General features: G+C 60.8%; 1 protein-coding gene and 1 pseudogene across 3 annotated transcripts; one reads left to right on the top strand and one right to left on the bottom strand.

The window, feature by feature from the left end:
• Positions 1-8,410: 8,410 nt before the first annotated feature.
• Positions 8,411-15,584, bottom strand: ABHD17A (abhydrolase domain containing 17A, depalmitoylase). Of its 2 annotated transcripts, none has more exons than XM_054650343.2 (5): positions 15,435-15,584; positions 12,888-13,382; positions 11,291-11,485; positions 10,175-10,354; positions 8,411-9,325 (listed from the first exon to the last, which is right to left on the bottom strand). In XM_054650343.2, exons 2-5 carry the CDS (start codon positions 13,190-13,192, stop codon positions 9,100-9,102), a joined length of 906 nt encoding a protein of 301 aa, XP_054506318.1. In that variant the 5' UTR covers positions 13,193-13,382; positions 15,435-15,584; the 3' UTR covers positions 8,411-9,099. The 2 variants fall into 2 exon arrangements, with proteins under 2 accessions (XP_054506318.1, XP_077047718.1); XM_077191603.1 differs by lacking the exon at positions 15,435-15,584 and adding an exon at positions 15,343-15,362.
• On the top strand, positions 15,559-17,103 carry LOC129131401 (protein FAM32A pseudogene; annotated as a pseudogene). The gene is made up of 2 exons (XR_013185584.1): positions 15,559-15,666; positions 15,916-17,103. The product of XR_013185584.1 is annotated as a protein FAM32A pseudogene (transcript).
• Positions 17,104-17,728: the final 625 nt, after the last annotated feature.

The raw sequence follows: 17,728 nt of genomic DNA, 5'->3' as shown, positions 1-17,728 counted from the left end.
GCAGGGTTTGTTTGCTTTTTTCTACTATTGTATTCATATTTTCAGTTTTCCAAGTTAAGAACTGCTATTCCTATTCCCATATCTTTGCCTGAGAGCCCCTTAATTTCAAAGTTATAATAATTCAGAGAGAGGGGGTTTACATTTTCCATTTCAGGGGAGGCTCCTGCCTTCCTGAGCACACACCAGACAGGGGCATCCACAGCTCCTGGGAATCCCCTGGCGCTGCCCCTGGTGGGTGCTCAGAGCAGGGAGACTCCACCTGCAGCAGGTGAGGCTGTTCTCAGCCAGCAAGGACCCAGCCCTCGAGGGGAAATCCCACGGGACAGCCCAGCCTGGGGTTCAGGGTGATCCAGGAGAGCCTCACCTCTTGTGCAAGGAGAAATGGGAGGCTCAAGGGCAATGCCAGGAACAATCGGGTGATGCAGAGGAAGGTGCACGAGGAGGAGCTGGCCTTGGCCAAAGGGAGGGACAAGGGAAAGACTGCAAGGTTGTGTTTTGTAATAGTGGAAAGTGAAAAAAACCCTCTTTGTTTTCCAAATTGGGCACAGGCTGCTGCCTCCTCCTGCCCACGGCATCCCAGCAGAGCCCAGGAACCAGCACTGAGCAGAACCAGCAGCTGCTGACCCTGGGAAAGCTGAATAATCCCTAAAGAGCTCCTAAAAAGCAGGAAAGCCCAGGAGATCAGCTGCCTTCCTTCAGGCAGAAACCCTGCCCTGGTACTGGGGGAGGGCTGTGCTGAGACCCCCACCCAGAGCTCCCCACCAGGCCTGGGAGAGCAGGCTCATTTCCCCCACAGAAACAGAGTGGTTCTGTTTTTATGGCGTGGTTAAATGTATTTTATAGAACTTCAGCTGTAACAGAGAAGCTTCAAGAAAGACACACACAAAAAAGTGCAGATACATGGGGTATTTCCCTCCTTTATAATTCTCATCCTGTGCTTCTTCAACTCACAAACCAGCAAAATAAAATGGTATAAATGAAATGAAATAAAATAAAATATTAAATAAAATAAAATAAGAAATAAAATAAAATAAAATAAAATAAAATAAAATAAAATAAAATAAAATAAAATAAGAAATAAGATAAAATAAGAAATAAAATAAGAAATAAGATAAAATAAATAAAATAAAATAAAATCAGAAATAAAATAAAATAAAATCATAAACAAAATAAAATAAAATCATAAATAAAATAAAAATAAGAAATAGAATTAGATAAAATAAGAAATAAAAGAAATTCATAGATAAAATAAAATAGAAATAAAATAAGAAATAAAATAATATAAAATAATAAATAATTTAAAAAATAAAATAAAATAAAATATTTTTTTCTGCCCCGACCTGGAGGACCCCACATGGAAATCCTTCCCAAAATCGATGCTGGTCTTGCTGTTGCCTCCTCACTAGCTCAGGTTCCTGGGATGCCCACTCAGCTCCCAGTCAGGAGCACTGGGAAAGCTCCCGAGGGTCCCTGTGCACACCCAGGCAGCTCCTCTGGAAGCAGCACCCCCAGATTCCCCCACCTGCTCAGCACCCCAAGGAATCCCTCCAGCCCTGCCAGGACCTGAACCCCCCCAGTGTCCTGGACTGACCAAGGGACCCCAAAACCTGACCCCAGCACCTCAGAGCTCCTGAGCCTCTGCAGAGAAGGGAGGGGACCCCAGACAGTGAGGGGGACCCCAGACAATGAGGGGGACCCAGACAGTGAGGGGGACCCCAGACAGTGAGGAGACCCCAGACAGTGAGGGGGACCCCAGACAGTGAGGGGGACCCCAGACAGTGAGGGGGACGCAGACAGTGAGGAGACCCCAGACAGTGAGGGGGACCCCAAACAGTGAGGAGACCCCAGACAGTGGGGGGACCCCAAACAGTGAAGGGGACCCCAGACAGTGAGGGGACCCCAGACAGTGAGGGGGACCCCAGACAGTGAGGGGACCCCAGACAGTGAGAGGGACCCCAAACAGTGAGGAGACCCCAGACAGTGAGGGGGACCCCAGACAGTGAGGGGACCCCAGACAGTGAGGGGACCCCAGACAGTGAGGGGGACCCCAGACAGTGAGGGGGACCCCAGACAGTAAGGGGACCCCAGGCAGAGGCTCTGATTCCAGGGGAGGAGGGGACAAGCTGGGGCAGGGGGGCACAGGGTGGGGCTGATCCTGACCCTGCAGGGACACGGGGACAGGGGTTTGGCCCTCAGCTCCCCAGGAGAGCCAGGCAGGGGCAATGTCACTGCATCAGGGCCAGAGTCACCTGGCACAGCCCTTCCTGCTGCTGGGGACACAGGGACCTGTCCCCTGTGACAGGAGAGATGACACTGTGCTGAGGGAGAGTGACACAGGGACCTGTCCCCATTGACAGGGGAACACCACACTGTGCTGGGGGACACAGGGACCTGTCCCCATTGACAGGGGGACACCACACTGTGCTGGGGGACACAGGGACCTGTCCCCATTGACAGGGGGACACCATACTGTACTGAGTGACACAGGGACCTGTGCTCTGTGACAGGAGACATCACACTGTGCTGGGGGACACAGAGTGACACCCTGTGCTGGGGAACCGTGACACAGGGACCTGTCCCCTGTGACAGGGAGACAGCACACTCAGCTGGGTGACACAGGGTGACAGAGAGACACCACACTGTGCTGGGGGACACAGGGACCTGCCCTGGTGCCAGGGTGACACCTCACTCCTGGCTGGGTGTCCCCCACAGCCCCAGGACCGGCTGTGACCCAGGAGCAGCCCCTCCCTCACTCCTGTTCCCTCCCCAGAGCAGAGCTCAGATCCAGCCGGGGGCTCGGGGGTCCCCTGGGATCTCACCCCCACCCTCCAGCCCTGCCCCCCCAGCTGATCCCTGCCCTGCCAGCCACCCCCAGCTGGTGAATGGGGTCGAGTTTTGGGAGAAGAACCAAAAAAATGGAAACCAGACGCTGCTGTGAGCAGAGCCTCCCCCAGAGACCCCCACTCCCTGCTCCTTGCTCTGCATCACCTCATCTGAGCTCCCAGGACGAGTTTCTGCTCCCCAAGGGGGAGATTTTCTCTGAATGCTCATGGGAACATTTCCAGCCTCAGCACGAGGTTCCAGGGGGGGTTTGTGAAGCTGGAGAAGGGAACAGAGCTGGGAGAGCAGGGCCTTCCTTCCCTGGAGCTGCCAGAACATCCTCCCATGGGGTCACATCTGCACAGGGATGGGCTCACCAGGGTGGTGACATCGCTCCCAGTGCTCCCAGTACTCCCAGTACCTCATCCTGGTACCACCACATTGAACACCCCATGGTCCAAGTCCCCCATGGGAGTTCCTTCCCAGGCAGGGTTCTCTGTGACATCCCAGAATCCCATCCACATCCTGAGCAATGGCCTGGCTGCTGCCTCCCCCCTGCCCAGCCCCAGCTCACGGGGTACCAGCCACCCCAAAGGGGTTCTCCAGCTCCCCAGAGTTCTTCTGGCACACCAAAAGGATCCTTTCCCTTCCCCAGGAGATGCTCCAGGTCCCTACAGATGTTTCCAGCTCCCCACATTCTTCTGCCACCCCAAAGGGATGCTCCAGCTCTCCACAGGTGTTTCCAGCTCCCCACATTCTTCTGCCACCCCAAAAGGATCCTTTCCCTTCCCCAGGGGATGCTCCAGCTCCCCACAGCTGCTCCTGGCACACCAAGGGGTTGCATCCCAGCCCCTCCTCCAGGTCGTTCTGGTCCCTCTATAGGATTTTCACCCCCCAGGATGTTCCTAGAGGGATGCTCTGGCCCCTACAAGGATTCTTTGCCACGAAGGGGCTGCTCCCAGCCCCCACGGGGATGCTCTGCCCCCCAAGGGACATTTCCGTCCCGCAGGGTGTCCCAGCCGTGCTGTCCTGGCGCTGTCACCGCGGGGCTGTGGCGGCCCGTGGGCCTCCCTTGGCCGTCCCAGCCTCCAGGAACGCTCAGGCATAGGATGACAAAGGGAAGCTCACAGGGGGCAGCGGGCCCGGCCCCGCACTCCTGCGAGAGCTCCTGCGGACAAAGGAGAGACGTGAGGGGACAGCACGGGGAGCTGGGGATTCTGGGGAGCTGGGGGATCCCAAAGGGCTGGGGGATCCCAAAGGCTGGGGGATCTGGGGAGCTGGGGGATTCTGGAGAGCTGGGAGATGCCAGGGAGCTGGGGGATCTCAAGGAGCAGGGGAATCTGGGGAGCTGGGGGACTCTGGGGAGCTGGGGGATCCCAAAGGGCTGGGGGATCCCAGGGAGCTGGGGGATTCTGGGGAGCTGGGAGATCCCAGGGAGCTGGGGGATCCCAAAGGGCTGGGGGATGTGGGGAGCTGGGGGATTCTGGGGAGCTGGGGGATCCCAGGGAGGTGGGAAATCCCGAGCAGCTGGGGGATCCGGGGTGATCCCAGGGAGCTGAGGGATCCTATGGCATCCTGGGGTTCCCATGGAGCCAGGGGAGCTGGGGGTCAGAGGAAGCTGGAGATTCTTGGGCTGCCACACTTCTCCAGGAGGTGAAAGCAGCCCTGGGTGTCCCTGGCACAGCCCTGGCATGGCTGAGCTCCCTGGGGTGGTTTGGGAGGTGCAGGAGGAGGTGCAGTGGGGCTGGGGGTGCAGGGACTGCTGTGGTACCCCAGGGTGAGGAGAGGGGCAGAGGGGGTGTGTGCACATCTCTGTGAGTGTGAGTGTGAGTGAGTGCAAATCTGTGTGTGAGTGCACATCTGTGTCTGTGCAGGTCCCTGTGTGTCTCTGCACACTCCTGTGTGTGTGCACACGCGTGCAGAGGTCCCTGTATGCACACCTGTGCATGCACATGTGTGTGAGTACACATCTGTGTGTTGTGTACCTCTGTGTGTGCGTGTGAGTGTGTGTGTGCACATCTGTGTCTGTGCAGGTCCCTGTGTGTCTGTGCACACTCCTCTGTGTCTGTGCAGGTCCCTGTGTGTCTGTGCACACTCCTGTGTGTGTGTGCAGGTCCCTGTGTGTCTGTGCACCCTCCTCTGTGTCTGTGCAGGTCCCTGTGTGTCTGTGCACATTCCTGTGTGTGTGTGCACACACGTGCAGAGGTCCCTGTATGCACACCTGTGCGTGCACATGTGTGTGAGTGCACACAGATGTGCACAGGCAGAACAGGGTGGGGCCGTCCCATGGATTCCCACCCAGGCCCAGGGTCCCAGCCCAGCTCAGGGACCCTCAGGAGCCACCACCTGCCACCCCTGTCCCAGCCCCAGCCAGCAGGGCAGGGCCAGGTGCCCCCCCTGGATTCTGGGTGCCACTCGTGAGTTCTGGGTGCCCCCTCAAGGTTGTGGGTGCCCTCTTAGGGTGTGATGTCCCAAGGGTTGTGATGTCCCCAGGGTTCTGGGAGTCCTCTCAGGGTGTTCCCAGGTTTGTGATGTCCCCAGGGTTGTGATGTCCCTGTGTGGCTGTGGGTGCCCTCTCAGGGTGTTCGCAGGGCTGTGGAAGTCCCCTCTCAGGGTTCTGGAAGTCCCCAAGGCTGTGATGTCCCCGGGGCTCTGGGTGTCCTCTGAGAGTGTCCCCAGGGCTATGATGTCCCCAGGCCTGTGATGTCCCCAGGCCTGTGATGTCCCCAGGGCTGTGGGTATCCCCAGGGCTGTGGGTGCCCTATCGGGGTGTCCCCAGGGCTGTGATGTCCCCAGGGCTGTGGGTGCCCTCTCAGGGTGTCCCCAGGGCTGTGATGTCCCCAGGGCCATGGGTGCCCTATCGGGGTGTCCCCAGGGCTGTGATGTCCCCAGGGCTGTGGTGTCCCCAGGGCTGTGGTGTCCCCAGGGCCATGGGTGCCCCCCTGCCCCCCTGCCCGTGTCTCACCAGGGAGGTGCCGCCGGTGTCGCGGTGCAGCCTCGGGCTCGTCGGGCTCTGCGCTGCTCGGGGAGGGGGACACAGCTCTGCTCCCCCAGCTCTGCTCCCCCAGCTCTGCTCCCCCAGCTCTGTCCCCACTGTCCCTGCTGTCTGCAAGGCCTCCACCTCACTCAACAGCCAACACATTCTCCCCTCTCCTTGTCCTTTCTGTCTCCTTCCCTCTGGCTCAGCCAGCACCGTGTGCTCTCCTCACCCTGGCATCCACCCCAACGCTGCCCCTTCTCCCAGCCCGACCTCCGATGGGATCCTTCCCCTCTGCCCTTTTATAGCGTCTTTGTTCATATGACAAGCACGTGGAAAACCAGAGCAGAGCTCGGAAAAAAGCTCCTTAAGTTGCTTTAATTCAGTTTCCTGGATCCCATGACTGAGCTCGGCCTCTGAACGAGGTCTCATGACTGTGGCACGCAGGGCCCGGCCATCAAAAGCCTCATTTATGCCCCAAATGAGACTTAAACCCCTCTTGGCTGGACCAAACATCCCCCATGCCCAGCCTGGGCCCCTCTGCCCCCCTGGCTGGGGGCTCCAAACCGGCCAGAGGGACACCTGCCCTGACCCTGCTCTGCTCTGGCTGCAGGAGGGACTCTGGGGACACTCAAGGCCTTGGCTCTGCCTGTCCCCTCCAGGAAAGGACACTGCAGAGTCCCCATCCAGGGACAAAACTGTCCAGCCCTGTCCCCCACCCAGTGCCCTTCCTTCACCCCAAACTGCAGCACCAGAGGAGGGGACAGAAATGTGATCCCAGAGGGAAAGAAGTGTGATCCCAGAGGGACAGAAGTGTGATCCCACAGGGACAGAAGTGCCATCCCAAAGGGACAGAAGTGCTGTCCCAGTGGTTCATGGCCCAGTCTGGCCCCAGGTGGGGGTTCCTGTGCCCAGGACCCCCAGCCCATGCCCTCTGAGGCCCCTGCAGCTCTCGTGGGGTGAGTGCTCCTCTGTCCCTCCCTGCTCCAGCTGCTGAGTGGGGATGGAGCCTCCGTCCTGGGCCACATCCAGACCCAAAGCCCTGAGCCCTGATCCCAGTCAGGGCTCCCCACCATGGAGGTGGCACCCAGCAATGTCCATCTCCATGGACTCCCATACTCCCGACCTGCCTCTAGACTTTGGGGATCAGGCTGAACTTCCCTGACCTTTTGCCTGTTTTAAACTCAGACACAGGAAAAACAACCTCAAGCCACCTCAACATTCCCCCAAACCCAAGGAGCTCTGAGCCATCCTGCTGGCAAGGCAGAGCTGGCCTGAAGCATCCACAGCTCAACAGGAAACAGCAGCAGTAAGAGGATAAAAATACCCTGGGTGCACACAGAACGTCTCTGTGCCAGGATTAGGGAGCCCTGGGACAGTGGGGCCAGAAGGAGCTGGGCTGGGAGGCTTTGGCTTCCCACACACGTGTGAGGCCAAGGCTCCTAAACCACCTGGCCACTGCTGGCAGAGGGACGGGGAAGGAATGAAGGACTGGGGGATTGTGCAGGGAGAAGCCAGACATCCCAGCTCATTTATGACATCCCAGCTCCTGGAGCCCAAAATCCCCCTGGAAATGAGTGAGGCCCCCTCCAGAGCCACCCACTCCTCTTCCAGCTCCTGCACAGCCCCAGCACTGGGGGAGGCTCATCCCTCCTGCTCTGCTCCTTGGGAGCAAAGAGGGATGTGTTGGGAGCAGGGGGCCCCGTGCCCCCCACCTTGCCCCCCCAGCCCCCAACAATGGGAGGGCATTGGAGTGCTCAGAGAGGGGGGTGCAGCAGCCCCCCCGCCTGGGCCCTGAGCCCCTAAGGAGATTAAATCCCTCCTCACATGAGCCTGGCGGGCCCCAGGGCCTCCGTCGGGGACAGGACACCGGGAGGACAGCGACAGGAGGGGAAGGGAAGGGCAGAGCAGTGTTTTGCTGTTTGGGCTGGGGCCAGGGATGTCCCAGGGGCAGGAAAACACACAGACAAGCAGCTCTTCCTGAGGTGGAAGAGCAGGCACTGTCCCAAAAATCACCAACCTGAGCCTCTGCCCTTCCCTGGGGCAAATTTCCTGCGTGCTGGTGGGAGGACTCTGTGGGACACCCCTGCACCTGCTCCCATGGCCTGTGCACCCCCAGAATCACTGAGGTCCCCACACAGCTCTGGTCAGAACTGGGCATGGAGCAGGTCAGAAATAGGGTTTGCTCTCTCCAGGATCATCCCATGGACCCCAGGACCAGCCTGTGTCCACCCTTGCTGTGCTGGCCTGGTACAGAGCAGGCCATGGGGACGTCCCCCTTCCCCTGTGGCACAGCCAGCCCCTTACAGCTCCTGAGGGCTGAGGCCACCCTCCACCTGTGATCCCCTGGATCCCCTAATGACACAGGACAGGGGAATGGGCTCCTGCTGTCCCCAGGTCCCACTGGACACAGACCTTTGGTCCCAGGGGCCGAGGGCATCTTCCCTGCTCCTGTTGGCACCTTGGGGTCACCCAGTCCCCAGAGGAGGGTGACAAGGTGACAAGCACTGGGGATCTGGCCAAGGGCCATCTAGGGAAGGTGCTGAACAGAGGGAAGGTTGAGGGGCCGGCTCTGGAGCCCCCAGGGGTAGGCAGGGAAAGGGCACACACAGGTGAAACGTTAAACCTCTGCTCTTTATTTGCTGCCTGCTTCCCTCGCCCCGAGGAGGTTTTCCAGGGGTGACCTGAGCATCAGGAGTGCTCTGGGAAGGCCGAGCAGCACCAGACTGGAGGAGGTGTGGGGAGGGGGGCACCTCCTCCATGCATCCCCATCGTCCCCGTGGGGACACGGCTCTGCCCCAGCCGGGGGTGAACACCGGGCACCGCCAGCGCTGGGCCCGGGAAAGCTCCATGGAGAGCAGGAACTGCCACCTCCTGTGTCCCAGGCACGGGGACACCGCCAGGGGCCGGCCCCCAGCCCCTCTCCAACTCGCCTTATTGCTATGGTCAGAGCAGCAGAGCGGCCGGGAGGGACTCGGGATGTCGCCGGTTCGGGAGAGGGGATGGGGACGTGTCTGAAGCCAAGGATCCACCCACAGAGGGTGGGCTCATGTCTCTGGGGAGGGGCAAGGAGGGAGCTGCCATCTCTGGCCGGTGGTGCCAGCAGCGCCAGGCTGGCACCAGCAGGGAGGAGAGCTGTGCTCATGGCCAAGAGCAAACACTGTCCATTCCAGGGCCTCCCGCCCTCTCCTGAGCCTGGAGCCGAGGCTGAGCAAACTCATTACAGCTCCAGCAGCAGGGACTAGGGAGAGCTACTGGGAGAACTGGAGAAACAAGCAGAACCCCCCTGCCTGTTGCCCTGGCTAGTTGCGTTGGCTGGCCAGCTCCTGGGAGATGAATTTCCGAAGGCGCTCGAGGTACTGGCTGTAGAGTTCAATGTCATTGTGCCCGGCCCCGTCCACCCACAGCGGCTCCACGGCCTTGGGGCAGCGCTCAAACAGCGCCAGGCCGTGCGAGAAGTCGATGACTTCGTCCTCTGTACCGTGGATGATGAGGACAGGAGAGGTGATTTTGGAGATCTTCTCGATGCTGTCAAAAGGGTGGATGGGGGAGAGAGGAGGTAAGCACAGGGAATGAGACATTTCCACTCCTCCTGCCCCCAAAACATCCCCTGGGACAGGGACCAGGAAATGCTCTTTGATCATGGCAGAGCACAGGGACAGGGAGGGACACAGAGCTTCTGCCAAGGAAAAGATCTGCCCCAGTGTGACAGACAAGGAGCAGACAGCAGTGACAGCATCCCCGTGGGACCTCAGCAGGGCTGATGGGAACTGCTGCAGGACAGCCCTTCCCTGCTGGGCTCTGAGGAAGGGAAACACAGGTCCCAGCCCATCCCAAAGGCCATGTGAGGCCATCAGGATGCAGAGCGTGGGCTGGTGGCTCCCAGCCACAGCTTCCGGCTCAGGGACTGCCCCCTGGGCCCCACTGGCCTGGCTGCAAGGGAGAGGCAAAGGAAGAGCTCAGCCTCTCAGCACCCTCCTGCTATCTGAAGAGCAGGAAAATCCCCAAGGAATTACTCTTGGGGGACAGAGGGGTCCCAGGGACACCCAGGGCTTGTGACACCTGATGGGGGCCAGCGGCACAGCCCCAAAGCTGGTGGGCAAAGTCACTGGGACGGGGTGACCAGGAGGTGATGGCACAGGGGAGTGGGCACAGTGACCTCAGGCAGGGCTACAACTCAGGAGGGGGGGCACAGTGACCCCAGGCACGGCTACAACTCCCAGAGGGCCCCAAACACAGAGCAAGAAGATGCCAAAAGGGGATATTTAAACCTGTCACAAAGAATGGCCCACATGTCACATGTCCCCTGGCTGTGACCAGAGCTGCTCTGGGCACTGCCCCTCCAAACCCCCTGTGCCCCCTGCCCAGGGCACTCACTTGGGGAAGGCATCAAACCAGTAGGTCTTCTTGGTGTCGGGGAAGGCGACGCGCATGCCGGAGGTGAGCGGGGAGTGCAGCACGATGGCCGCGCACTCGTAGCGGGAGGCCAGGTCAACCGTGGGCACGGTGCCGATGCTCTGTCCGTACAAAATGATGTTCTCCGGGCTGATCCCGTACCTGGATGGGACAGGGCAGCTCAGTGGGCAGGCACATTGCCAGGAGAGACAGCTCAGGGCTTACTCTGTGCTGGTCACTGCACCCACAAGGCTCCTGGTAGGGTCTGGGGTCTGTCCCCTGATCTTGCCCAGCTCCTCATGGCTTGGCCCAGAGCAGCTCCCTGAGCTCCCAAAGGACCAGGGAGCAGCCAGGGCTGAGCTGGAGTCTGGGGTTTGTCCCCCTGATCCTCACCAGATCCTCATGGCTGGGCCCAGAGCAGCTCCCTGAGCTCCCAAAGGACCAGGGAGCAGCCAGGGCTGAGCTGCCAGCTGAGTTCTGGGGGATGTCAAGGCTTTCCCTCACCAGGTCAGGGTTATAGGGTGTACAGACCCTGGACTGTAGCCATGTGGGGCAGCCCCAGCTCTGGGTCACACCATGAGCCAGGCCTGAGCAAGAGGAGGTGAGCCTGGCACAGGGCTGCACCCCAAGGCTGGCAGGGGAACCAGAGCTCAGCCTGGCACGGGGCTGCACCCCAAGCCTGGCAGGGGAACCAGAGTTCAGCCTGGCACAGGGCTGCACCCCAAGGCTGGCAGGGGAACCAGAGCTCAGCCTGGCATGGAGCTGCACCCCAAGGCTGGCAGGGGAACCAGAGCTGAGCCTGGCACAGGGCTGCACCCCAAGGCTGGCAGGAGAACCAGAGCTGAGCCTGGCATGGAGCTGCACCCCAAGGCTGGCAGGGGAATCAGAGCTGAGCCTGGCACAGTGACACAGGAAGCAGAGTTTGTGCCAAGGTCATGCTCTGCAGCATGCCTGCCCCTTGGATCCTCCAGCTGCTCCCTCTACAGTTTTCCAACCACCCCTTCCTGTCTCCAGCAGCCCAGGGTTCCCCTCCTGGGAGGTTTCCTGTTTTGCAGGCTGCTGAGCACAGGGTTCTCCTGCAGGCTTTTCCATGCTCACCGTGTGCGCAGCGCCTGCCACGCGGCGTCGATGTCGGAGTAGAGGTTGCGCTCCGAGGGCCTGCCCGTGCTCACGCCGTAGCCAGAGTAGTCGTAGGAGAAGATGTTGCAGTTGATGCGGGTGCCCAGCCCGATGTAGAAGCTGCTCATCTGCCCCAGGTCCACGGCATTGCCGTGGGAGAAGAGCACCGTGTACCTGGCATGTGGGTATGGAACGTTAATCCTGGGCTCTGCTGGAGCTCCAGCATGGAGATCCCCCAAGGGCAGCAAGCAAAGCCCAGCACACAAAGGGCCAACACCCCTCTAGCCACCAAGGGAGCTGCTTGTGACACCCCCAGACCCTTCCCTGACAGAGCCAGGGGCTCACTCCCAGCAGGAACAGGCAGCTTGAAGGCAGGATGATGATTCTGTTGAAGTTTTTGAGTCTATTTTTGGTAAAAAGCTCAGGATTTGGGGACGTTTGCCCAATGGGGATTTCAAGTAAGAATTCTGACAGCGGGTTTTTTCTCTCCTGAGCCTGGCAAGACACCAGATGCTGAGAGAGAAGTGAATTGTGGGAGTGACAAGGCACAAGAAATTTCCACCATAAGGGGAAAAACAATGTTAATCATAAAAATTAACACTAATAGCAGATTGATGAGAGCTTGGCTCCCTTCTGCCAGAGGGAGGGAGCAGGACCCACTCCCTGCTGAGCCCCTGCAGCTGGTCCAAGGGGTCTGTGGCCAGGCTGAGCCTCCAATCCTGGCCTGGATGCCCAGGGAGCCCCAGCTGGAAGTTGGTGACAGGATGAGCTGGGGGAGGTCAGACAGCCAGCAGCACCTGATACCCCATGGTTTGGCAGGCCTGGTTCCCCCCAGCCCAGGTTTTCCCCTCCTGATGCCTGGGATGCTGGTATTTGAGAACCTGTTGTTCCTGGGAGAACATATGAAAGGGGTCAGCTGGGGTGATGTGGCCTCCCTCTGCACCTGAACCCCAAAACTGTGCCACTGCTTGGGGAGCAGCTGCCAAGTTTCCTCCTGGCAGTAGGAGGAGGTCTCCATCTCACAGACCCATAGCAGTGACCAAACCCCTCCTGGCTTTCACTCCCATCCCTCTTTTCCTTGAGGAATCAAAAGATGTGAATTTGACTAAGCCAGGCTCTCCTGGCTGGCAGGGGCAGTTGCCATCCCATGGTCACCACAGGGCTGGGCACAGGGAGAAGCAGCTGGTGCAGCCACCCTGGTGCCCCCTCTGTGCAAACCCCTGGAGCATTGCATCAGTGCCATGACACCAGGGGCCTGTGAGACAGCCTGGGGAATCCCCACACCCCTGCAGCCTCGGCTTTGCCTCTGCTCCTGCTTTAACCCCACTCCCAGGGCGGCCAGACCGGTCCTGGGAGCGCAGCTCGCCCGTCCCACTGGAGCCTCCAAAACCCCGGGGCAGGGCCAGGCAGGGCCAGAGCCTCCAAAACCCCGGGGCAGGGCCAGCTCCTCCAAAACCCCGGGGCAGGGCCAGGCAGGGCCAGCTCCTCCAGCGAGGGGGAAGAGGGGACAGGAGCCCCCAGGGCAGCCCCAGGGCAGCCCAGCAGAGCCCCAGCTGGCACACCCGCGGTGACTCACCTGGCGCCGGGCACGCAGCGGACGTACATGCAGCCGACGCGGTTGCCCCGGCTGCTCTTGGTGACGAACACCTCGATGTTGTCCAGCTCCCGCTGGGAGTACTGGAAATCCGCCCTCTCCTTCAGGTGCAGCTTCCAGCGGCCCGCGGCGCCGCGCAGGGAGCCCGTGCTGCCCACGGGCTCGGGCTCGGGCACCATGGCGTAGGTGGGCTCCGGGGGCAGGAAGGCCAGCTTGGCCGCGATGCGGCTGGGGCAGGGCGGGCAGCAGAAGAGGCAGCAGAGTTGGCTGATCGACAGCCCGTTCATGACGGCGGCGAGGCGGGAGGGGAGGCGGCCGCGCCCGGAGCGAGGGAGGATCCGAATCCGACAGAGGCCGGCAACGACGCCGGGCCCGGAGACGCCCCGTCCTCAGCTGGCCCTGGGCACGGCTGGCGCCGGCCGAGCAGCGCGGGCCGGGGCTGCCGTGTCCATCTGTCCGTCCGGCGGCTGCGGGGGCCTGCGGGCAGGGCGGGGGCTCTGAGGGCTCTGTCTGTCCCCTCCGTGACCAAACGTGCTCCCCCCAGTGTCCCCCCCGCTCCCCCGAGCATCCCTGCAAGCCCCCCCGAAATCCGAGCTCCTGCCACATTCGGCAGCCCCCGCGGAGGGGGCGAGGACAAGCGCAGATCCCACACACGCCACCCCCACAGCAGCCACACGGCTGATGGGACAAAGGACACGGCTCCCCCGGGGCCACCCAGGCGTTCGGGAGAGCCGAGCTCCCGAGGAGAAAAGGGGAAAGGGGAGAGGAAGGGGGGAAGAGGGAAGAAAAAAAAAAAAAAAAAAAAAAAAAAAAAAAAAAGGCAACTATTTTCTGCAAGTTTGGGCACAGGCTTGAGCTGAGGAATGTCAAACCAGCCCACACCCCGAGGAATTCGCTCCATCTGCTTCCTAAGGCCTGGGAAAGGGGAGGAAAGGGTGGAAGAGAGATATGGCACTGAGGCTGGGATCTGGCACTGAAATAAGCCAAAATACTGGGAGGGAAGGGATGCCCCGTGCCCCGGTGGGAGCCCCCTCGGGCCGGTGACCATCCACAGCAGGGCCAGGCCGGTGTGACACCTGGCACGTGGCAGCCGTGTCCCTGCCAGGGTTGGCACTCCCGGGGCAGAACGGGCTGTCCGGTGGCCGCACACCCACGCGGGGAGGTGGAACTACGGGCCACTCACAGCGCGTGTCACACTCGTGTCGTGTGTCTCGCACACGCTGGGACAAAGCCAGGCACCAGCTGGGGACACCCCGCCGTGGGAGGCCAGCCCTGCCCGGCCCCTGCCCCGACCCACCGCACACACACCGAGCCCACACCCAGCGAGGGGGGGATCCCGGCTGTCCTGACCTCTGTGGGGCCCCCACCACTGACTGGTGGGGCTCCCTCCCCCCGGCAGAAACAGGACCCTCACCCCACACATCCTGACCAGATTCTGGGACCCCCATCCCGCACACCCTGACCGGGCTCTGGGACCCCCACCCCGCACACCCTGACCGGGTTCTGGGACCCTCACCCTGCACACCCTGACCGGGCTCTGGGACCCCCACCCCGCACACCCTGACCGGGCTCTGGGACCCCCACCCCGCACACCCTGACCGGGCTCTGGGACCCTCACCCTGCACACCCTGACCGGGCTCTGGGACCCCCACCCCACACGTTTCCCTCCATTGCCCGCTGCTGGCCTCCCCCCAGCACTGACCCTTCCCCCCACCCCTGAGCAGTGAGTTCTCCCTCGCTGTCCATTGTGGCCCCCCCACGTTGCAGACAAGCATGGAGACGCCCCCGACACTGACCCGTGTGGGCCCCCCCGACTGCTGTGGGCCCCAATCCCCTCTCTGATCGCTGAGGACCCTCCAAACACACACTGAGCTGTGGGACCCGTCCCCGATCACTGAGTGCGTGCCCCCCACAGCCCCACTGGACCCGACCCCCCCAGTGACCACCTCGAGACCCCCCTCCTCCGACTATTGAGGGGTCCCCGTGAGCCCCCACTGGTCCTGCCCCCACCGCCGGCTGCGGGACACGCCGCCCACCGGAGCCTCTCCCGCCTGCTGGGGAGGCTCACACACCCTGCCCGGCTTCCCACTGCCCGCTGGGAGGGGTTCCACACCCCCACTGACCCCCCCCCAAACCGACACTGACCACTGTGTCCCCCCCAAACCACTGACCTGCGTCCCCTCCTCACTGAGCAATGTGCCCCCCCAAACCACTGACCACCGTGTCTCCCCCTCACTGACCGTATCTCCCCCTCACTGACCACTATCTCCCTCCCTCACTGAGCACCGTATCCCCCCCTCACTGACCAGTCTCCCCCACCCCCCAGTGCGTGCCCCACACTGACCACTGCGTCCCCCCCTCACCGACCAGCGCGGCCTCCCCCGCGTGCCGGGGCCTCCCCTCCCTCTGACCGCGCTGGGGACCCCCACCAACACACCGTGACGGCCCCGCCGCCGGGCCCCGCTCCCCGCAGGCCGCCCCCGGCCCGTGTGCCGGTCCCCAGCCCGTGTGGCCGTGCCCGCCCGGTACCTGCTCATCCTCCCGGCCCCGCTCGCCGCTGCCCGAGGCCCCGCGGCCGTTGCGGCCTCCCAGGCGGGGGCGGCGCTGGCCCCGCCCCGGCCGGAAGTGACGCCATCGTCGCGCGCCCGTTGCCATGGGAACAGCGCGGCCGCCTCTCCTCGTGCCCTGGATCCCAGAATCTCAAATGGATCCTAAAAAGCACCTGGAGATCGTCCAGGCCGGCCTTGGTCACCTGGAGCAGGTGGGCTTGGAAGGTCTCCGGAGAGGGAGACTCCACCGCCTCCCTGAGCAGCTGCTCAGTGCTCTGCCACCCTCAGTGTAAATAAGCTCTTCCTCACGTTGAGGTGGAACTTGTGGTTTCGTTTAGTTTATGGCCATTGCATCACTGGAAGGAGTCTGGCACTCACGTTGGAGATATTTAGGTGTATTGGTGAGATCGCCTCTTGTTGGACAATATACCAAGTTTAAAATTTTTATTTCCTAACTTTAGTCACGTTTGTTCGCCTTTGCCCCGGGGGAAGGGAACGGAAGTTTTCCTCCAAAGCATTGTTCCACCTGCAACAATGAGATCGGCATCTCAGCAGGCCCTGAGCAGCACGAAAGATACACGAGAGATAAAGGCCATCAAGGGCCATTGGCGAAACATCAGCGAACGTTACTCCAGGCCTGCCCCCTGGCACAGCTGGAGACACCTGGAAAAGGCTGGTAAGGAAATGCAAATCAGGAGTGAAGACCTAATTAACATCAGAGGCGAGGAAATCCGTATCCGATAGGAAACCAAATACCAAGAACTGCGCAACTCGGGACCAATGAACATTAAACATTGATTTCTATGGGTTTGGGACTGTAGAAAATTTGACAAAAATTTAGAAATTTGAAAAAAAAATCATGGAGCGCGGTCCCCTGCGGCTGAAGGGCAGCGAGGGCCCTGGGGACCGGCAAGCGGGAGAAGGAGGCGAAAGACAAAGCCCAGATCACGGGCAGCAAGGAGCAGGGAGGAGGAGGAGGAGGAGGAGAAGCGCGGGCTGGACAAGCACACCCCGGCGCAGGTGGCCTCGGAGAAGATGCAGGAGAAGCAGCAAATGGAGCAGATCCTGAAGAAAGCGTCGAAAACCCGCAAGGAGCGAGTGGAGGAGTTCAGCGGGCACTTGGATGCTCTGACCGAGCACTGCGATATCCCAAAGGCAGCTGGGATGAACGGGCTGCTTGTCGCGGCTCTGGAGCTGGGTTTGGTTTGTATCGATGTAAACCTGGCTGTTCTCCATATTGTTATATTCTCGAATGCAACTTCGGAGCTTTTGTGACTTTAAGCTGTCTTATTTTATAGTCTTTGAAAAAAAAAACAAGCATCCAACACTCTCACTCTTCTCTGGATTAAGCAAGCCCAGCTCCCATGGTCTCTCCTCATCAGAGAGAAGCTCCAGACCCCAAATCACCTTTGGGGCCTCCACTGGACCCTCCCTAGTAGCTCCTTGTCCTTCTTGTCCCAGAAGTGGACACAGCACCCCAGCTGTGCCTCCCCAGGCAGAGGGGCAGGGTCCCCGTGTCCCCCCTGGCCCCAGGACACTCTGTGCCATCCCCCAGCAGCCCCAGGTCCTTCTCTGCAGAGCTGCTCTCCAGCGGGTCACCCCCAGCCCATGCTGCCCCTGCGGTTGTTCCTCCCCAGGGTCTACAAGGACTCTACACTTGCCCTTGTTGACCCCCCCAGGTTTGCCCCCACCCAGCTCTCACCCAGCCCCTCAGGGTCCCTCTGGATGGCAGCAGGGCCTGTAGGTGAATCAGTCACTCCCCCTGCTCTGAATCACAGTGAAACCCGATCAGGATCCGGTCTGCCCCTCGGGCAGGGCGCTGCTACACGAACTGCACGGGCCTGGAGGAAGCACCGAGCCCTGGGGACAGCGCTGGGCACAGATGGGCTCTCCTGTACTCACCAGGCCCTCCCTTCATCCAGTCCATCCTCCCACATTTCCCGTCTCTCCCTGCAGAGACGTCACCAAGCTGAAGTCAGTCCTGGTGCCACTGCCCAAACGCCCCACAAGGATATGGAGGGGGAGGCTCTGGTGTCCCAAACTCCCTTTCCTCCCCCAAGGGGGTGACAGCAGACAAGAGCAAACCCAGGAGAACCTCAGAGCCCCTCAAACCCAGCCAGGGCTTCCTGCTCACCCAGATTTGTCAGGGTTGAAGTGACCTCTGGGGATCATCCAGCCCAGCCCCTGGTGGATTTGAGATCTGAGGGTGCAGGTGTGGGGTGCTCTGATCCCCAGCCCGCTCCAGATACTGTCAGTGATCATCCACAGGGAAAC

Source organism: Agelaius phoeniceus, chromosome 29 (genome assembly GCF_051311805.1).
Source record: "Agelaius phoeniceus isolate bAgePho1 chromosome 29, bAgePho1.hap1, whole genome shotgun sequence".
In the NCBI taxonomy this organism is placed as follows: Eukaryota; Metazoa; Chordata; class Aves; order Passeriformes; family Icteridae; genus Agelaius; species Agelaius phoeniceus.
The sequence above is the reverse complement of the archived record's forward strand: the minus strand, read 5'-3'. Positions and strand labels throughout refer to the sequence as shown.

Excerpts from the sequence above, each read along its gene's own strand:
- ABHD17A (XM_054650343.2), bottom strand. The coding sequence starts at position 13,192 with ATGAACGGGCTGTCGATCAGCCAACTCTGCTGCCTCTTCTGCTGCCCG. Across the intron at positions 10,355-11,290 it reads TGGCAGGCGCTGCGCACACG|GTACGGGATCAGCCCGGAGA; the intron begins GTGAGCATGGAA and ends TGTCCCATCCAG. Across the intron at positions 9,326-10,174 it reads TGGTTTGATGCCTTCCCCAA|CATCGAGAAGATCTCCAAAA; the intron begins GTGAGTGCCCTG and ends CCCTTTTGACAG.